The sequence below is a fragment of the Bufo bufo genome, chromosome 5, assembly GCF_905171765.1.
Source record: "Bufo bufo chromosome 5, aBufBuf1.1, whole genome shotgun sequence".
Classification (NCBI taxonomy): domain Eukaryota; kingdom Metazoa; phylum Chordata; class Amphibia; order Anura; family Bufonidae; genus Bufo; species Bufo bufo.
Genome location: NC_053393.1, coordinates 16,966,431 through 16,982,971, shown reverse-complemented (window position 1 = coordinate 16,982,971; position 16,541 = coordinate 16,966,431). Strand labels below are relative to the sequence as shown.

The window sequence follows — 16,541 nt, the reverse complement described above, 5'->3', positions numbered from 1 at the left end:
ATATTACAGAGTAAGTTCGAATCTAAGGGATATAACGTGGAGAAACTCAGGGAGCAAAAAGATAAGATCAGACAGATTAAGAGGAAACAACTGTTGGAGGATGTAGTAGAAAAAACAGATTTTTTTTTGAAAAACACACAGAGGGAAAATGAAAAAATTCCACCTATAATCATCCCATATAATGCACTGACATATCCTGAGAAAAATTGTAAATAAATATTGGGACATCTTAAAAGAAGACAAAACAATAGGAAACAGGATACCTACAGCTCTTTTTTTTGTATGCAAAAAAACAGCTAATATAGGCAACATAATTGCACCGACAAAAAAATGCGCCGCCATAACAAGTGGGAGAAAAATTAATAAAAGTCTGCCGAAGGGTTTCTTCTAGGTATGTCCCGATACCGATACCAGTATCGGTATCGGGACCGATACCGGGCATTTGCACGAGTACATGTACTCGTGCAAATGTCCCCGATACCACTGCCGATACCTGTGCGCCGCTTCTATGTGTCTGTGTCAGTCCGCAGCCCCTGCATCTCGCACAGCTAACAGCTTCACAGGCAGCAGCAGGCAGTGTAATAGGAGCCGACAGTGGAAGCTAGCTCCGCCCCTCCCCGCCCTCCAACCAATCAGAGACTCACAGCACAGGGAGCGTAGTGCGGGGGCGTATTCTGCATCTTCGCGCTCTTGAGAGGGCGTTCTTGACTTTTCCCGCTTCCGACAGGCATGGAGAGGTGGCGCCATTTTGCGAATATGGCGAATTAACCCTTTGAGTACTCGTAGGCACCGCATGGTGCTTTCTGGCACAGCAACAAGGCAATAAAGTCAATTTTCAGGGTTTTTGCACAATCTGTAGATCTTGCAGTACTGTGAAACATGCAATTTGATCCGGTTAAGCACACAATTGGATCCGGTTCTGTTGGCACACAGCTCGATCCTGTTCCAGTGACGCCAAAATATGCAGTAAGCCGGATTGGGGTTATGCACACTGACGCTATAATATGCAATGACTGGGTCAGATGTAAATGATAGTTAAGAGTTTTGTTCGTAACGCCAATTGCAGCGTGCGCAGGGTACTAATACAGGGCCCTTTTAAGGTGTTACATCTCACGTACCAGGTTAGGAATGCCAGAGTGGTATAATGTCTCTGTTTGATAATGGCAATATTGTCAACGGTGTCTCCTACCTTGGTACGGCTGGACTCCTGGATCCTGGCTCACTTGCAATAAAATGAGTGTTGCTAGTAGGAGTAATTGAGGAACTTGGCAGCAATGAATGAGATCCAGACTTGGAATATAATTCAAATTGGTCTTTACTTGATGCAGCATTAATCCATATGAGATACAGCAATAGTCTTGGGTCCCAGCAGGTATTGGGTATGTGGCAGGAATCTGTCTTCTGCTTCTATCATATGCCTGGAGAATATGGCAGGAATTACTATCTTCTGCTCTGTCTTCTGCTGTGTAAGGGACTGACTAGCTGAGGAGGAATTTGGCTTCTCCTGGTCTTTGGATGGTACTCACAGTTGTGCTCACAGGGGACGGTTCTTCCTGGAGATCTGGAGATGGCTGCTTGCTTCCTACCAGCTGAGGCTGAAGGATCAGACTGGAAATGGTGATCTTTGGTCTCAACCGAGAAAAGATCCTGGGTTGGGATCCCTATTTCTGGGAGCTCCTATTTGCACAGCCTTCCCCTTGCAGGGAGAGCTGGAACACTCCGGATCTAACTGGTTTTTTCCCTCCCTTGCCGCAGGGCGTGGGAAACTCCACTTCCCTTAAGCAGGGGGACAGAACAGAACTGGAATGTTCCATTCTGAATGGCCATAACATTACTATTCCTACCAACGATGCCGCCACCTGCTGGTAGACCTGAAACATTACAAAGAAAATATCACATTTACAATGGTTTCATCTGCACAGTGGAGAATGACATGAGGGAAATAACATCAAATGACCGTGTTGATGCCCTAGCAGATTGTAGCGAGGTAAAAGCGTTAAGTAACCCCACTCTGGGATGTTACACTGTTTCTACATGAAACCCTGAACTGTAAAGCGCTGCGGAATATGTTGGCGCTATATAAATAAAGATTATTATTCTATTGACTACATCGGGAGCGAGAGAGAGAATCATTTGTAGAGGAAGCTAAATCCTCCCTCTGCTGTCTATCAGGTGTAACAGCAGGCAGATCCCCCACCACTGACTTCTCTCCTAATCTGTCCATACAGCTTGGAACAGCACGCCAATATATATTATTAGGAGGTGCCACGGAAAGGGTTCCTCAGCCACGTCGATTAGTGCTAAATATTCTGGGTGCACTCAGAATGCATTGAATAATAGTTGTCTTTATTATTCTTTTTCAGTTCATCGAGTAGAATTTTTCCTCCTATTTTTTCGCTCCAGCTACTGTAGCATAAATACATCCAGATATGGTAAGTGATGACCTTTGTCAAGTCCCATCTGTCTGGAGAGATAAATATATAAATGGGAAGAGGGCTGCATAAATCCAGTTGGGCCTCATTGGATCTGTGCAGCCGCCTTCCCTCTTTCTACATACTCTTCTTCTCCTGATCCTCATTATACAATTTGCTCCCTTGTATCACAATGACAATTACAGCATTGTATTTATATTCACATGGTCTTTTATATATTTACCAACCATATTATGGTATCATGTTCATAGCACTGTATCAGTAAGCTCTGTAAGTGCACCAACAGTGGTTCAAGTTTGCTATCCGGGTTGCTTGGCTTATTCCAGGATGCTAGCTTTTAGAGGCCAAGAAAGTTCACATTACTTGCTTCCTTAATTTCGGCATGACTGGTTCATTCTATACTGGGGATCTGCCCCGCTGTACATGAAGTACGGGTTTGGGGTGGCCCAGCACAACGGCAGGTCCCACTGCCACCACTGAGGTGTCACCACGTGTTGCTGCTCTCCAGAAGGGATGGTAAGGTGTGATGCACCCCAGTGGGAAATATGTCCAGAGAGTCAGGGTCTTCAGTAACCAGGGGGCTTCTTTACTGGAGGAACTCTGGTGCAAAGCAATACAGGCGAGGCATAGGGCTGGCTTCTCCAGTCTCCTCCCTGGCAGAAGAAGGGTTCATGCTGAGGAAAGGCCTGAGCTAGCTGTCCCGCTCTCTCTCTTCAGAAGGCTGGTACCCTGGTCCAAGGCTGGTGATCCAGGGTCTGTGGCAGCGTATCCCTGTCTCAGCATCTTCTTCTGGTCACTCGGTAGTCTGGCAGAGTCTCCTCTTCTAAGCACTGGTCCCTAACTGCAGGACACTAGGGGCTCTGACCGCTCTCCTTGTATACAGTTTGTGGCTGAACTAGAACCTTCTAGTGGGAGGGGTGGAGTGGAGAAGCTCAGCACAAACAGATACAATGTAACACTTTCCGTCTCTCATAGACTTACAGTAAAGCTTCAATGATAATGGCAATGACAGAGAAGTTTTTCCAGACAAAAACAGGTTTTCAGACATAATAACTAGAGATGAAGTCCTTAAAAATTCGATTCAGCTGCTTTGCCAAATTTTACCCAAAAATTTGCTTCGTGGCAAATTACTTCGTGACGAGGCGTATTTAAGTGGGTGCAATGACAGCGATTGCGCCGCCCCAGTCATTGAACCCCTCAAATGCTGCGTTTATTGCTAATCACGGCATCTGACATGAATACTAAGGCCTTTCAGGGGTTGATCAGTTAAAGAAAAAATCTAATTATGCTTACCTTATCCATTTGAGTGCGGCCATCTTGCTTGAAGGTCTAGCGCAAAATCTCACGCATTGCATGATGACATCATCACGCTGGCTGGCGTGATGACATCATACGTCACCGCGCACAATATTCTGCATGGGATCTTCAAGCAAGATGGTTGTGGTGGCCTCTTCTCACTTAAATGGATGATTATGATTTTTTTTTTTTTTTATCGCCATTTCAGGGAAAATTGATTTGTTACCATAAAGCATGAGGAAATTCGGCTTCGTTGTGACTCGAATTTTCCCTGAAATTCGGATCCAAGTCAACTTTGGATACTTCGATTCACTCAACACTAATAATAACAGCGGCCTGAGGAAGCGCGATTTTGTGCGAAAAGGCCGTCGCTGCTGAGATGTGTGAGGTTTGCGTATTCCGCCCGCCTGTAACCCTGAGCATTGTTATGCAAGATTAAAGGACTGCATTTAGCAACACGACAGTGACGAGTGCCGCCCCATTTCTTCTTTTTATTATTGGATTATGTCACCTCTTTAACCACCTCCGGACCGCCTAACGCAGGATCGCGTTCCGGAGGTGGCAGCCCTGCGCTCAGCGACGCATATACGCGTCATCTCGCGTGAGCCGATATTTCCTGTGAACGCGCGCACACAGGCACGCGCGCTCACAGGATCGGAAGGTAAGAGAGTGGATCTCCAGCCTGCCAGCGGTGATCGTTCGCTGGCAGGCTGGAGATGTGATTTTTTTAACCCCTAACAGGTATATTAGACGCTGTTTTGATAACAGCGTCTAATATACCTGCTACCTGGTCCTCTGGTGGTCCCCTTTGTTTGGATCGACCACCAGAGGACACAGGTAGCTCAGTAATATGTAGCACCAAGCACCACTACACTACACCCCCCCTGTCACTTATTAACCCCTTATTCACCCTTGATCACCCCTGATCACCCCATATAGACTCCCTGATCACCCCCCTGTCATTGATCACCCCCCTGTCATTGATCACCCCCCTGTAAGGCTCTATTCAGACGTCCGTATGATTTTTACGGATCCACTGATACATGGATCGGATCCGCAAAACGCATACAGACGTCTGAATGGAGCCTTACAGTGGGGTGATCAATGACGGGGGTGATCACCCCATATAGACTCCCTGATCACCCCCCTGTCATTGATCACCCCCCTGTCATTGATCACCCCCCTGTAAGGCTGCATTCAGATGTCCGTATGTTTTTTACGGATCCACGGATACATGGATCGAATCCGCAAAACACATACAGGCGTCTGAATGGAGCCTTACAGGGGGGTGATTACCCCATATAGACTCCCTGATCACCCCCCTGTCATTGATCACCCCCTTGTAAGGCTCCATTCAGACGTCCGTATGATTTTTACGGATCCACTGATACATGGATCGGATCCGCAAAACACATACGGACATCTGAATGGAGCCTTATAGGGGGGTGATCAATGACAGGGGGGTGATCACCCCATATAGACTCCCTGATCACCCCCCTGTCATTGATCACCCCCCTGTAAGGCTGCATTCAGATGTCCGTATGTTTTTTACGGATCCACGGATACATGGATCGTATCCGCAAAACACATACGGACATCTGAATGGAGCCTTATAGGGGGGTGATCAATGACAGGGGGGTGATCACCCCATATAGACTCCCTGATCACCCCCCTGTCATTGATCACCCCCCTGTCATTGATCACCCCCCTGTAAGGCTCCATTCAGACATTTTTTTGGCCCAAGTTAGCAGAATTTTTTTTCTTTTTCTTACAAAATCTCATATTCCACTAACTTGTGTCAAAAAATAAAATCTCACATGAACTCACCATACCCCTCACGGAATCCAAATGCGTAAAATTTTTTAGACATTTATATTCCAGACTTCTTCTCACGCTTTAGGGCCCCTAGAATGCCAGGGCAGTATAAATACCCCACATGTGACCCCATTTCGGAAAGTAGACACCCCAAGGTATTCGCTGAGGGGCATATTGAGTCCATGAAAGATTGAAATTTTTGTCCCAAGTTAGCGGAAAGGGAGACTTTGTGAGAAAAATAAATAAAAAATCAATTTCCGCTAACTTGTGCCAAAAAAAAATAAAATTCTATGAACTCGCCATGCCCCTCATTGAGTACCTTGGGGTGTCTTCTTTCCAAAATGGGGTCACATGTGGGGTATTTATACTGCCCTGGCTTTTTAGGGGCCCTAAAGCGTGAGAAGAAGTCTGGGATCCAAATGTCTAAAAATGCCCTCATAAAAGGAATGTGGGCCCATTTGCGCATCTAGGCTGCAAAAAAGTGTCACACATCTGGTATCGCCGTACTCAGGAGAAGTTGGGCAATGTGTTTTGGGGTGACATTTTACATATACCCATGCTGGGTGAGATAAATATCTTGGTCAAATGCCAACTTTGTATAAAAAATGGGAAAAGTCGTCTTTTGCCGAGATATTTCTCTCACCCAGCATGAGTATATGTAAAAAGACACCCCAAAACACATTGCCCAACTTCTCCTGAATACGGCGATACCACATGTGTGACACTTTTTTGCAGCCTAGGTGGGCAAAGGGGCCCACATTCCAAAGAGCACCTTTCGGATTTCACAGGTCATTTACCTACTTACCACACATTAGGGCCCCTAGAATGCCAGGGCAGTATAACTACCACACAAGTGACCCCATTTTGGAAAGAAGACACCCCCAGGTATTCCGTGAGGGGCATGGCGAGTTCCTAGAATTTTTTATTTTTTGTCACAAGTTAGCGGAAAATGATGATTTTTTTTTTTTTTTTTTACAAAGTCTCATATTCCACTAACTTGTGACAAAAAATAAAAACTTCCATGACCTCACTATGCCCATCAGCGAATACCTTGGGGTGTCTTCTTTCCAAAATGGGGTCACTTGTGGGGTAGTTATACTGCCATTTTACATATACCCATGCTGGGTGAGAGAAATATCTTGGCAAAAGACAACTTTTCCCATTTTTTTTTACAAAGTTGGCATTTGACCAAGATATTTATCTCACCCAGTATGGGTATATGTAAAATGACACCCCAAAACACATTGCCAAACTTCTCCTGACCCCATTTTGGAAAGAAGACACCCCAAGGTATTCGCTGATGGGCATAGGGAGTTCATAGAAGTTTTTATTTTTTGTCACAATTTAGTGGAATATGAGACTTTGTAAGAAAAAAAAATAAAAATCATAATTTTCCACTAACTTGTGACAAAAAATAAAAAGTTCTATGAACTCACTATGCACATCAGTGAATACCTTAGGGTGTCTACTTTCCGAAATGGGGTCATTTGTGGGGTGTTTGTACTGTCTGGCCATTGTAGAACCTCAGGAAACATGACAGGTGCTCAGAAAGTCAGAGCTGCTTCAAAAAGCGGAAATTCACATTTTTGTACCATAGTTTGTAAACGCTATAACTTTTACCCAAACCATTTTTTTTTTTTACCCAAACATTTTTTTTTAATCAAAGACATGTAGAACAATAAATTTAGAGAAAAATTTATATATGGATCTCTTTTTTTTTGCAAAATTTTACAACTGAAAGTGAAAAATGACATTTTTTTGCAAAAAAATCGTTAAATTTCGATTAATAACAAAAAAAGTAAAAATGTCAGCAGCAATGAAATACCACCAAATGAAAGCTCTATTAGTGAGAAGAAAAGGAGGTAAAATTCATTTGGGTGGTAAGTTGCATGACCGAGCAATAAACGGTGAAAGTAGGGTAGGTCAGAAGTGTAAAAATTGGCCTGGTCATTAAGGGTGTTTAAGCTATGGGGGCTGAGGTGGTTAAGGGCTGCGCACCGCTGTACTGTATTTTGAGACGTGGACGTGCGGTGGATTTATTTTTGGAGTGTGTGGTTGGCGTTTTGTTTACCCAGCAGCTGTGCCGCCGTGCTTTCTACTGTGGACACTAATATTAACAGAGCTGAACCTGACATCCAAAGGTCAGACGATCTGGTTTCGGTGGTAAACAAGTCTGACTTTTTCCCTCCAAAACATGGTCTTCTTTAAACCTAATGGTAGCTGTGGAAAATTACCAGCTTCTCATGAACAGGATATATATTGTAACAAACATAAAATGCAGTTACACCTTATTAAACAGTATAAACCAATGAAAGTTAACCCTTTAAAATGAAATAAAGTAAGGAGTTGGTGACTCTGCATAGGTGAAACAGGGGCAAATGTCCAGACTTCACCATACCCCTGCTCCAGGGCACTGCATACATACAAATATTGTCAGATGTTTTCCCTTACTGAGATTGCATGAACTTCCCTTCTGGAGAGCTATGTGTATACATATGGACACACAGAGAAGCCACCAATGGGCACTAATGGGGCACTAATGGTTAATGAACACTGGTTGTAACCAAATCACTTTGTCCATGCATTTTCTTCTCCTACGTACAAACAGATTTTATTGTGTAGGAGTAAATACGTGGGATCCTGCCCTACTGGGCGGTATTCGAGCAGTGCTACTTTGGTGCCATTTTCATTTCTGTCTCTCGTATATTGTTAAGAAGTGTCTTGGTTACTTGGAAAAGGGGGCCTTGAGCCCAAAATGCATTGTGAAAGACTTCAACAAATGAATGTGAATTATGCTGCATTGGACTCGTTGCGATTTTAGAGTTTGTACCTGACAATGTCAAAAATGAAATTGTATGCATAATTATGTGTGTTTTAGTAGGTAGAGAGCATGGCTTGGTAAGAATGTACAGTACTTGTGCCTTAGGCCTCATGCACACGACCGTTTTTTTTTGCGTCCACAAAAACGGGTTCCGCAATTCCGTGATCCGTGTCCCTTTTTTTCTTCCATGGGTCTTCCTTGATTTTTGGAGGATCCACGGACATGAAGGAAAGTAAAAAAAAAGTCGTTTTGGTGTCCGCCTGGCCGTGCGGAGCCAAACGGATCCGTCCTGACTTACAATGCAAGTCAATGGGGACGGATCCGTTTGACGTTGACACAATATGGTGCAATTGCAAACGGATCCGTCCCCCATTGACTTTCAATGTAAAGTCAGGAGTCCCTATTAATATACCATCGGATCTGAGTTTTCTCCAATCCGATGGTATATTTTAACTTGAAGCGTCCCCATCACCATGGGAACGCCTCTATGTTAAAATATACCATCGGCTTTGATTAATTGTGCGTATCATAGCCCCCTGTAAGAGATCAGGTGCTGCCAGGCAGGTGGGGGCAGACCCCCCTCCCTCCCCAGTTTTAAATTCATTGGTGGCCAGTGCGGCCCCCCCTCCCTCCCCTGTATTACATTCATTGGTGGCCAGTGCGGCCCCCCCTCCCTCCCCTGTAGTACATTCATTGGTGGCCAGTGCGGCCCCCCTCCCTCCCCTGTATTACATTCATTGGTGGCCAGTGCGGCCTCCCCTCTCCCCCCCTCCTAATTAAAATCCCCCCCCATCATTGGTGGCAGCGGAGAGTTCCTATCGGAGTCCCAGTTTAATCGCTGGGACTCCGATCGGTAACCATGGCAACCAGGACGCTACTGCAGTCCTGGCTGCCATGGTTACTTAGCAATTTTAGAAGCATTATACTTACCTTCGCTGTCTGTGGCCGTCTGCGCACTCTTCCTACTGGTAAGTGAAAGGTCTGTGCGGCGCATTGCTTATAGCACAGACCTGTCACTTACCAGTAGGAGGAGCGCCCGGCCGGTCACAGACAGCGCAGGTAAGTATGCTTCTAAAATTGCTAAGTAACCATGGCAGCCAGGACTGCAGTAGCATCCTGGTTGCCATGGTTACCGATCGGAGTCCCAGTGATTAAACTGGGACTCCGATCGGAACGCTCCGCTGCCACCAATGATGGGGGGGGGGATTTTAATTAGGAGGGGGGGAGAGGGAGGCCGAACTGGCCACCAATGAATGTAATACAGGGGAGGGAGGGGGGTCTGCCCCCTCCTGCCTGGCAGCACCTGATCTCTTACAGATTGTGCAGATCACAGCCACCTGTAAGAGATAGGGTGCTGCCAGGCAGCAGGGGGCAGTCATGTACACAGTTCTTAGTATATTCTAACTTGAAGCGTCCCCATCACCATGGTAACGCCTCTGTGTTAGAATATACTGTCGGATCTGAGTTTTCACGAAGTGAAAACTCAGATCTAAAAAAGCTTTTATGCAGACGGATCTGCGGATCCGTCTGTGTGAAAGTAGCCTACGGACACGGACGCGGATGACAATCTTATGTGCATACGTGTTTTTTCACGGACCCATTGACTTGAATGGGTCCGTGAACTGTTGTCCGTAAAAAAATAGGACAGGACATATTTTTTTGACGGACAGGAAACAGGGATCACAGACGCGGATGAACAACGGTGCATTTTCCGAGTTTTCAACGGACCCATTGAAAGTCAATGGGTCTGCAGAAAATCACGGAAAACGGAACAACGGACACGGATGCACACAACGGTCGTGTACATGAGGCCTTAAAGGGGTTCTACAGTTTGTTTTAACTGATGATCTATCCTCTGGTTAGATCATCAGCATCTGATCGGCGGGGGTCCGACACCCAGAACCCCCGCCGATCAGATGCTTATGATCTATCCACAGGTTAGATCATCAGTTAAAACAAACTGTAGAACCTCTTTAAGATACCAAGTGTCCCAAAAATATGGAGCAAAAGTTAGAAAAAAGTGTCTGGCCATGCACCAAATTTATCATACAGCACGAAGAAGTTTGAGAAGTTTGGCCCATCTTTAGTCTGGCTGTTTACGTTTACACTGACTAGATTTTAGATGGGGTTAGTACATCTGTCCCCTTTATCCCCTCTACTAGGAACATCACATATTCTTTGTCCATCTTTGTTTTATTTCTGGTCACGTCTTTAAATATGAAGCTCTTACCTGCTGAGAAAGGCATGAAGGCCGACCTGTTGCGGAACTGCCCATCCTCCTCCAAGAAATGCCCGGGGTTGAATACTTCCGGAGTCTCCCACTGAGATGGGTCTGTCAGGACGGATGAGAGGAAGGGGATCACGGTTGTTCCCTGATAAAGAAAAGACATGTGTTATATAAACATGTCTCGGTTATGATGATTGTAGTACTGTATACTGATGAATTTATTAGCGTGGTGTTCAACGTGAACTATATGATAGCATGTAGCTACTGTACACCTCATGAAAATGCATACAATGGAGGATGCCGGCAGCGGACCACATGAACCACAAAAACATCCTAAACAAGATGAAATAATGTGTGAAAGAAAATACAAGAATACATAAATCACTGAAAAATAGGTGCACCACAATAATATGCGACTGACCATACTGACTAGACCCTCACGCTGATGTTAAAAGCTGAGACTTTAGCCAATATATTCCAGTCAGGAACATATCTCCTCCTCCCTCCCATTGTATTAGTGATCTTACTATGGAGGTACTGTATGTAGGAGTTTGGCTGTGAGTCGGTCCTTAGCACCTATCAGACTGTGTTCACACACGATAGGTAGTTTAGTGGTAGGACCCACACCACACTGAGACACCTTGACGGGGTGCGAAGGTCTCCGATATGTTCCTGACTGGAATTGTAGGATTTCTGCCTCCTCATCCACCACCTTGTCCTCACCCTCCCCTCTAGGCACAAATCACAGTAGTCTTTCATCATATCACATTTGCAAAGCTAGGCGTTCTGCACCTGGTAAGCCTGGGTGAACAGAGCCAGACCGGGAAAGAACAGCTCGGCGTCAACAATAAAGAAATCGAACACTGGCTGTCTCCTTGCCAACTGGAGATAGGAACCACAGACACTGATAATGGAAAGAACATTTTGTCTGTGATGCATCAGGGAGGACTTATCCATGCACCCTGATTGGCACTTGTCTTCAATCTCATTGTCACTTGGTTCCTCAAGTCTTCCTCTGAACTGCAAGAGCTGTTAAAAATGTCCAGGAAACTGTGCATGAACTTCAGCCACTCTTACCGGGCAAAACACCCCCTCCTTGAGCTACAAAGGCAAAATGCTCTTCGCCAACATCGCCTGATATGCGACATTTCCACCCACTGGAACTCCATATGTACTCCATATGTTAGACCGTCTGTACGAGCAGAGGAAGACGGTCAATGAGTTCCTAATTTAGCAGACGGACAGGTTTAATCCCTGGTGTAATTTCCATCTAAACCAGTGGCATCTCATGCATGACACGTGCCATTTGTTCAGGCCCTTTGAGGAGACAACTTAAAGGGGTTGTCCGGGTTCAGAGCGGAAACCGGACATATCCCCTTTTCCCCTTCTCAGCCTCCCTTCATGCTCTGATGCTCTCATTTGCGCAAAGGCATTTTCTGGAGATCCGGTGGTGTTTCCACGGGGAAATCTAGGAGGAGGCTTCCTTTTTAATTTGTCAGTTGGCAGAACTACAGGATGAATGATGTCATTCCACTCCTTCATATCCTGGAGGGGATGCTGAGAAATATTGTTGGCAAGGGATCAGAAGACCTGACGCCTCCATTTCATGGCCACCTAACCCCTGAGGAGGATAAACTGGCAGAGGATGAGGAGTAGGACATAAACGCCCAGGAATTTTATACTTAAAGGTGGTTTATCTGCCCAAGCACTGGAGATGAGCAGGAGTAGCTGGAGGGTGACGACGAAAACGATGCAGATGACCCTGACAGACCGTGGCAGCAGGGCTGGGACAAGGTCCACCACCAACAGAGGCTGAGCTGCTCAAGTGCGCCCCCCCCTGCCATTTAGATATGTATGTTTGTTATTAATCAGACATCCACCCCAACCCATCCAACCCCCCCACCCCCCGGGGCGTTCCTTGTAATTTTACCCCATCCAGAACCCCATCAGACCTCAGATCAGACGGAAAATAATATTATCTTTATTTAAGAACTATCTTACTTCACTTCAGGGCAGACTCTCACGCTCTACCCCTGCTGGGGCCTGGCCGCTGGGTCGTGACACAGTGCTGTGCTGCTGCCTGCTAATGCCCGCGCTGCTCTTGGTCTCCAGAGGGCTCACATGTGACCTGACTGCGTACAGCGCATCAGGTCAAAGTGCGCGCTGTACGCAGCCAGTCAGGCAAGCACTGAGCAGAGACCAGAGCATCGGAGCGGCCGAGCCAGGCGGCGGAACGGGGAGGGAGCACGTAAGTCAGTGCCAAGTGCTCACTACTCCCTCCGTCCTCCAGCGCGGCCGGCAGCCCGGCAGGCGCGGCAGCAGCAGCAGCGACGTGGTCAGTGGCCTGCCTGCCGCCCAGAGGCTGGGGAGCTGGCCTGCGCCCTGAGGCTGGAGCCTCCCCAGCTTCTGTGTCGGCCCGGCCCTGCGTGGCAGTATGCAGTGGAGATGGAGGCAGGGAAGCCCTCCGAGTCCCTTGCGCAAATTTCCATATGCATGCTATCATGTTTGCGTAGTGACAGCTGCATTATCAGGATTTGGCGGGATGACTACTGGCCATCCATATTGTTAAACCTTCGCTTCTGGTAAAAAATGGGTGCATTGTTTAGACATTCCTAGAGGGCTCCAAAAATAGACTACTATAGAGACATGCTGTGTAATCAGTTGGTCGCTGCCTACGAGTGTGATTGTCTGTCCTCAGGAAGTTGTGACCGGGGGGACCCTCTGCGCTCACGCTCCACTGCCATGACTGGGGGAAAGGCAGGAGCAGCACCAGCTCCAAACGCAGCAACTTCAGTCTGGAGTCTATGATGAGTTGTTTTATTCAGCCACCTTCTGAACAAACCACCCAGCAGCAGGTGGTGGTACTTGGACTGCACACTGTCACCCATGATCCAAGATCTCCTGGACTACTGGGCATGCAAAACTGAAGTATGGACGTATCTGGAAAAGTTTGCCATGGTCAGTGGCCTACCTCTAATAGAGGCAGACCACATAGCTGCTATGGGGCCCGTGGGGAACCAAAGGCACTATCCTCTAATTATACTCATTATTGTCCAGCTCCAATATACTTATCCCTACCATCAGTGGAGAAAGCTAAAAGACCTGTGATGAAGGCCCTGTACATTTATTAAAGGAACTGCACAAAGAATGGTGTAGTTCTCAGGTTAGATAGGAGCATCTGCCAGGACCTATGATGACATCATCTTCAGCATCACAGGTCCTGTACATCCAGTAAAGGAACTGCACAAAACTCCGTATACTATATTTTCCTCATTCATGCCAGGTCTAAAAAAGTGGGCGCGGGATGGGCGGACAAGGGGAGAGGCTCATCTCGATTACCATTTTCTATGCCTGTTTTAGACATAGAAAATGGTCTAAATGTAAGACAGCAAGGAAACTATCTTACATTTAGAAGCAAAGGTGGATCCGCCGAAGTTATGTAGAGGCTGGCATCTCTTCATAACTCTGGCTGATCCATTGCCAGTGCAGGGCTTTAGTCGCCAGTCTTCATAAATGTGCCCCATATTATATACAGCAGTGTACTGATATGTGAGGTACGAGTTATAATTTATACCTCACACCTCACATATCAGTACACTGCTGTGTATACTGGCCAGGCACGGGTAGTGGGAGGGGCTATGAATGGGGCCCCAATTTGAATTCTTGCTATGGGGCACAGTGATTTCTATGTACGCCCCTGGCCATGGGCATGCTTTTGTAGTGTACGGGGACGGTAATTCCCGTCACTACAAAAGGGTCACTTTGTGTGCTGTCGTGTCCTCTTATTTATGGGGAGGTTGGTTATAAAATGTAATTGAATGTAATGCTATGTATTTCCCTGTTACTGTGAAACTTGCATGTACAGGCCTGCTAGGGGTGTCATTCCAGCTCTTAGTCATTAGAGGGAGCTAGGGAGCCCTAGTTTATATAAGGCCCAGTCAGGGAAGGGAAAGTCAGTCTGGAGTCTAGGAAGAAGTAGTCTAGTCTAACCAGTTGGAGATTAGACAATGTCAGAGTCAAGTCCAGGCCTGAAGCCTGCAGACCAGGAGAGGGTTTTGCAGTCCCTGTAACCGGGTTCCAGATTCAAGGAGAAGGTTCCCCTCCTGAGTTCCCATATGCAGAAGCAGGAACACCTGAGTTCAGAAGTTTCTAGAGCCTGAGGAAGCTGAGAGAGAGACAGAGGCAAATCCAGGAAAGCAAGAGGTACTCAAGACAACAGAGGAGGTACTTGATAAAGATAAAACCAAGGATATACGCCAGAGCTAGGGTATTGGGCCTTGGAGAAGATTTTCTATGTTCCAGGATCAGTCAGGAATAGAGTGCAAGCCGCCTGTACTGCAAGTCCTGTGTTTAACACTCTGAAGTCACCTTGCTATGTCTATATTGCCTGCATCAAATGTACTGCAACAAACTGTCTGCAAAGGAACTACGTTTCCAGCTATGCCCATGTATGATGACTACTAAAGTTTGAGTTCTGCTTTAACATCACGTGGTTCCTCAGTTATTCCTGCTATCAGCAAACGGCGTGCCACCGTTTAATTGGCACTGGCGTCACGAACATTTCTTACCATCACCTGCCCTTGCAGAGAGTCAGCCGTCTCAGGTTAGTGTCCATTGCACTACAACACCCAGGAACATTTCTAAACACAACTTGAGTACGCTGCACCTCTCTTTTGGCGTCACGAACAGGATACGCACGCTTTCTAGTGCAAGAAGCGTGAACTTTGTGCCTTATACCGTTGCCCTGTGACCAAAATGACAAACTACCTGTTTTATTAAAGTGGACTTTGTGGACTGAAAAACATACCCAAAGTGTACCTAAAACCTCCAGAAAGCGCTGTGCAGTGTTGCGCTATCAAGAGGAAGGAAATCGCCGCATTGGAGTGTGGTTTTGTGGACTTTTTACAATCCTGCTTGCTGTCAGTGAATAGACAGCGTTTCTTGCTAAAGATGGCCACTGAGCTTGCTGAATTTACTGCTGCGTCATCTTCATCCCGAAAAAGCGGGAAAAATTGGCCCCTTTCTGATGAAGAAGCGGGGAAGGGTTCAAGGTCAGGCGCCACAGCCTGCCTGGACATTTGCATGTCTGCCAGCATGGACTCCGCCTTCCATATACTGGAATACCTGGGGGGCGGCCTCCTAGGGCAATGGGAGGATCTGGCTGAGCTTGTTGGCGCCGCCCTGTCGCTCTCCAGAGAAGGATCGAGCATGTTGGAGAGTGAGCACTGCTTTGCTGCCCCGTCCGCGCCTGAAATACCGAACATGGATATTGGTGTAGAGCCAGAAGAGGCTCCACCGGCCTACTCTCCGGGACCGGAGAAACCCGCCTGCCCGCCACGGGAGAAAGTACCAGAGCCCTGCTATGGCTCTTGGAGAGACTTCTTTCAGCCCTCTTTCAAGTGGTCTTCGTTAATGGCAGAGATCCGGGAGGCCGCTATAAAGCGGAATACAAAGACTAAAATCTATTATGAGGAATTGACCAAGACTATCCATGAACGACACACCAGCACCCAACCCCGCCTGGAAAGGAGAAAGGGGTTGGTGGTGTCCTTTGACAAAACCCGTGGCTACGGGTTCATACAAGATTACCTAACTGGCAGAGATCTATACGTCAACAGGAGATCTGTCAAGCGAGACTACCTCCCTTCGTATCAACATAGCCTCCGCGAGGGAGAGGAAGTGGAGTTCACCCCTGCCGAGAGCCTGAGAGGCCCTTATGCAACTGCCGTGACCCGTCCCAAGCGAGGACCTGAGGACTGGGAAGCAGAAGAAGACTACTCTGGCTGCGAGCGGGAACCTGAACGCTCTCCAGAGCCGGCCCATCACGCCTTCCAGGAGCGGAGCTCCTTCATTGGGCCTAATGTCTTCTGGCAGCCAACCGTGTTGGAAAAATGGGTGAGCCCCTATCCTTCCCCCGAGCTGCCTCGCCGGGAGAAAACCATCCAGGATA

At 46.9% G+C, this 16,541-nt stretch overlaps 1 protein-coding gene across 2 annotated transcripts in view; it reads right to left on the bottom strand.

Annotated features, from left to right (window-relative positions):
• The window catches only part of LOC121001064 (cytochrome P450 2C39-like), a 160,232-nt gene that overhangs the window by 23,115 nt on the left and 120,576 nt on the right, over window positions 1–16,541 (bottom strand). For both annotated transcript variants that reach the window (XM_040431961.1, XM_040431960.1), the window contains one exon: window positions 10,595–10,736. In XM_040431961.1, the coding sequence (XP_040287895.1) occupies window positions 10,595–10,736 (142 nt within the window). The remainder of the gene's footprint in view (window positions 1–10,594; window positions 10,737–16,541) is intronic.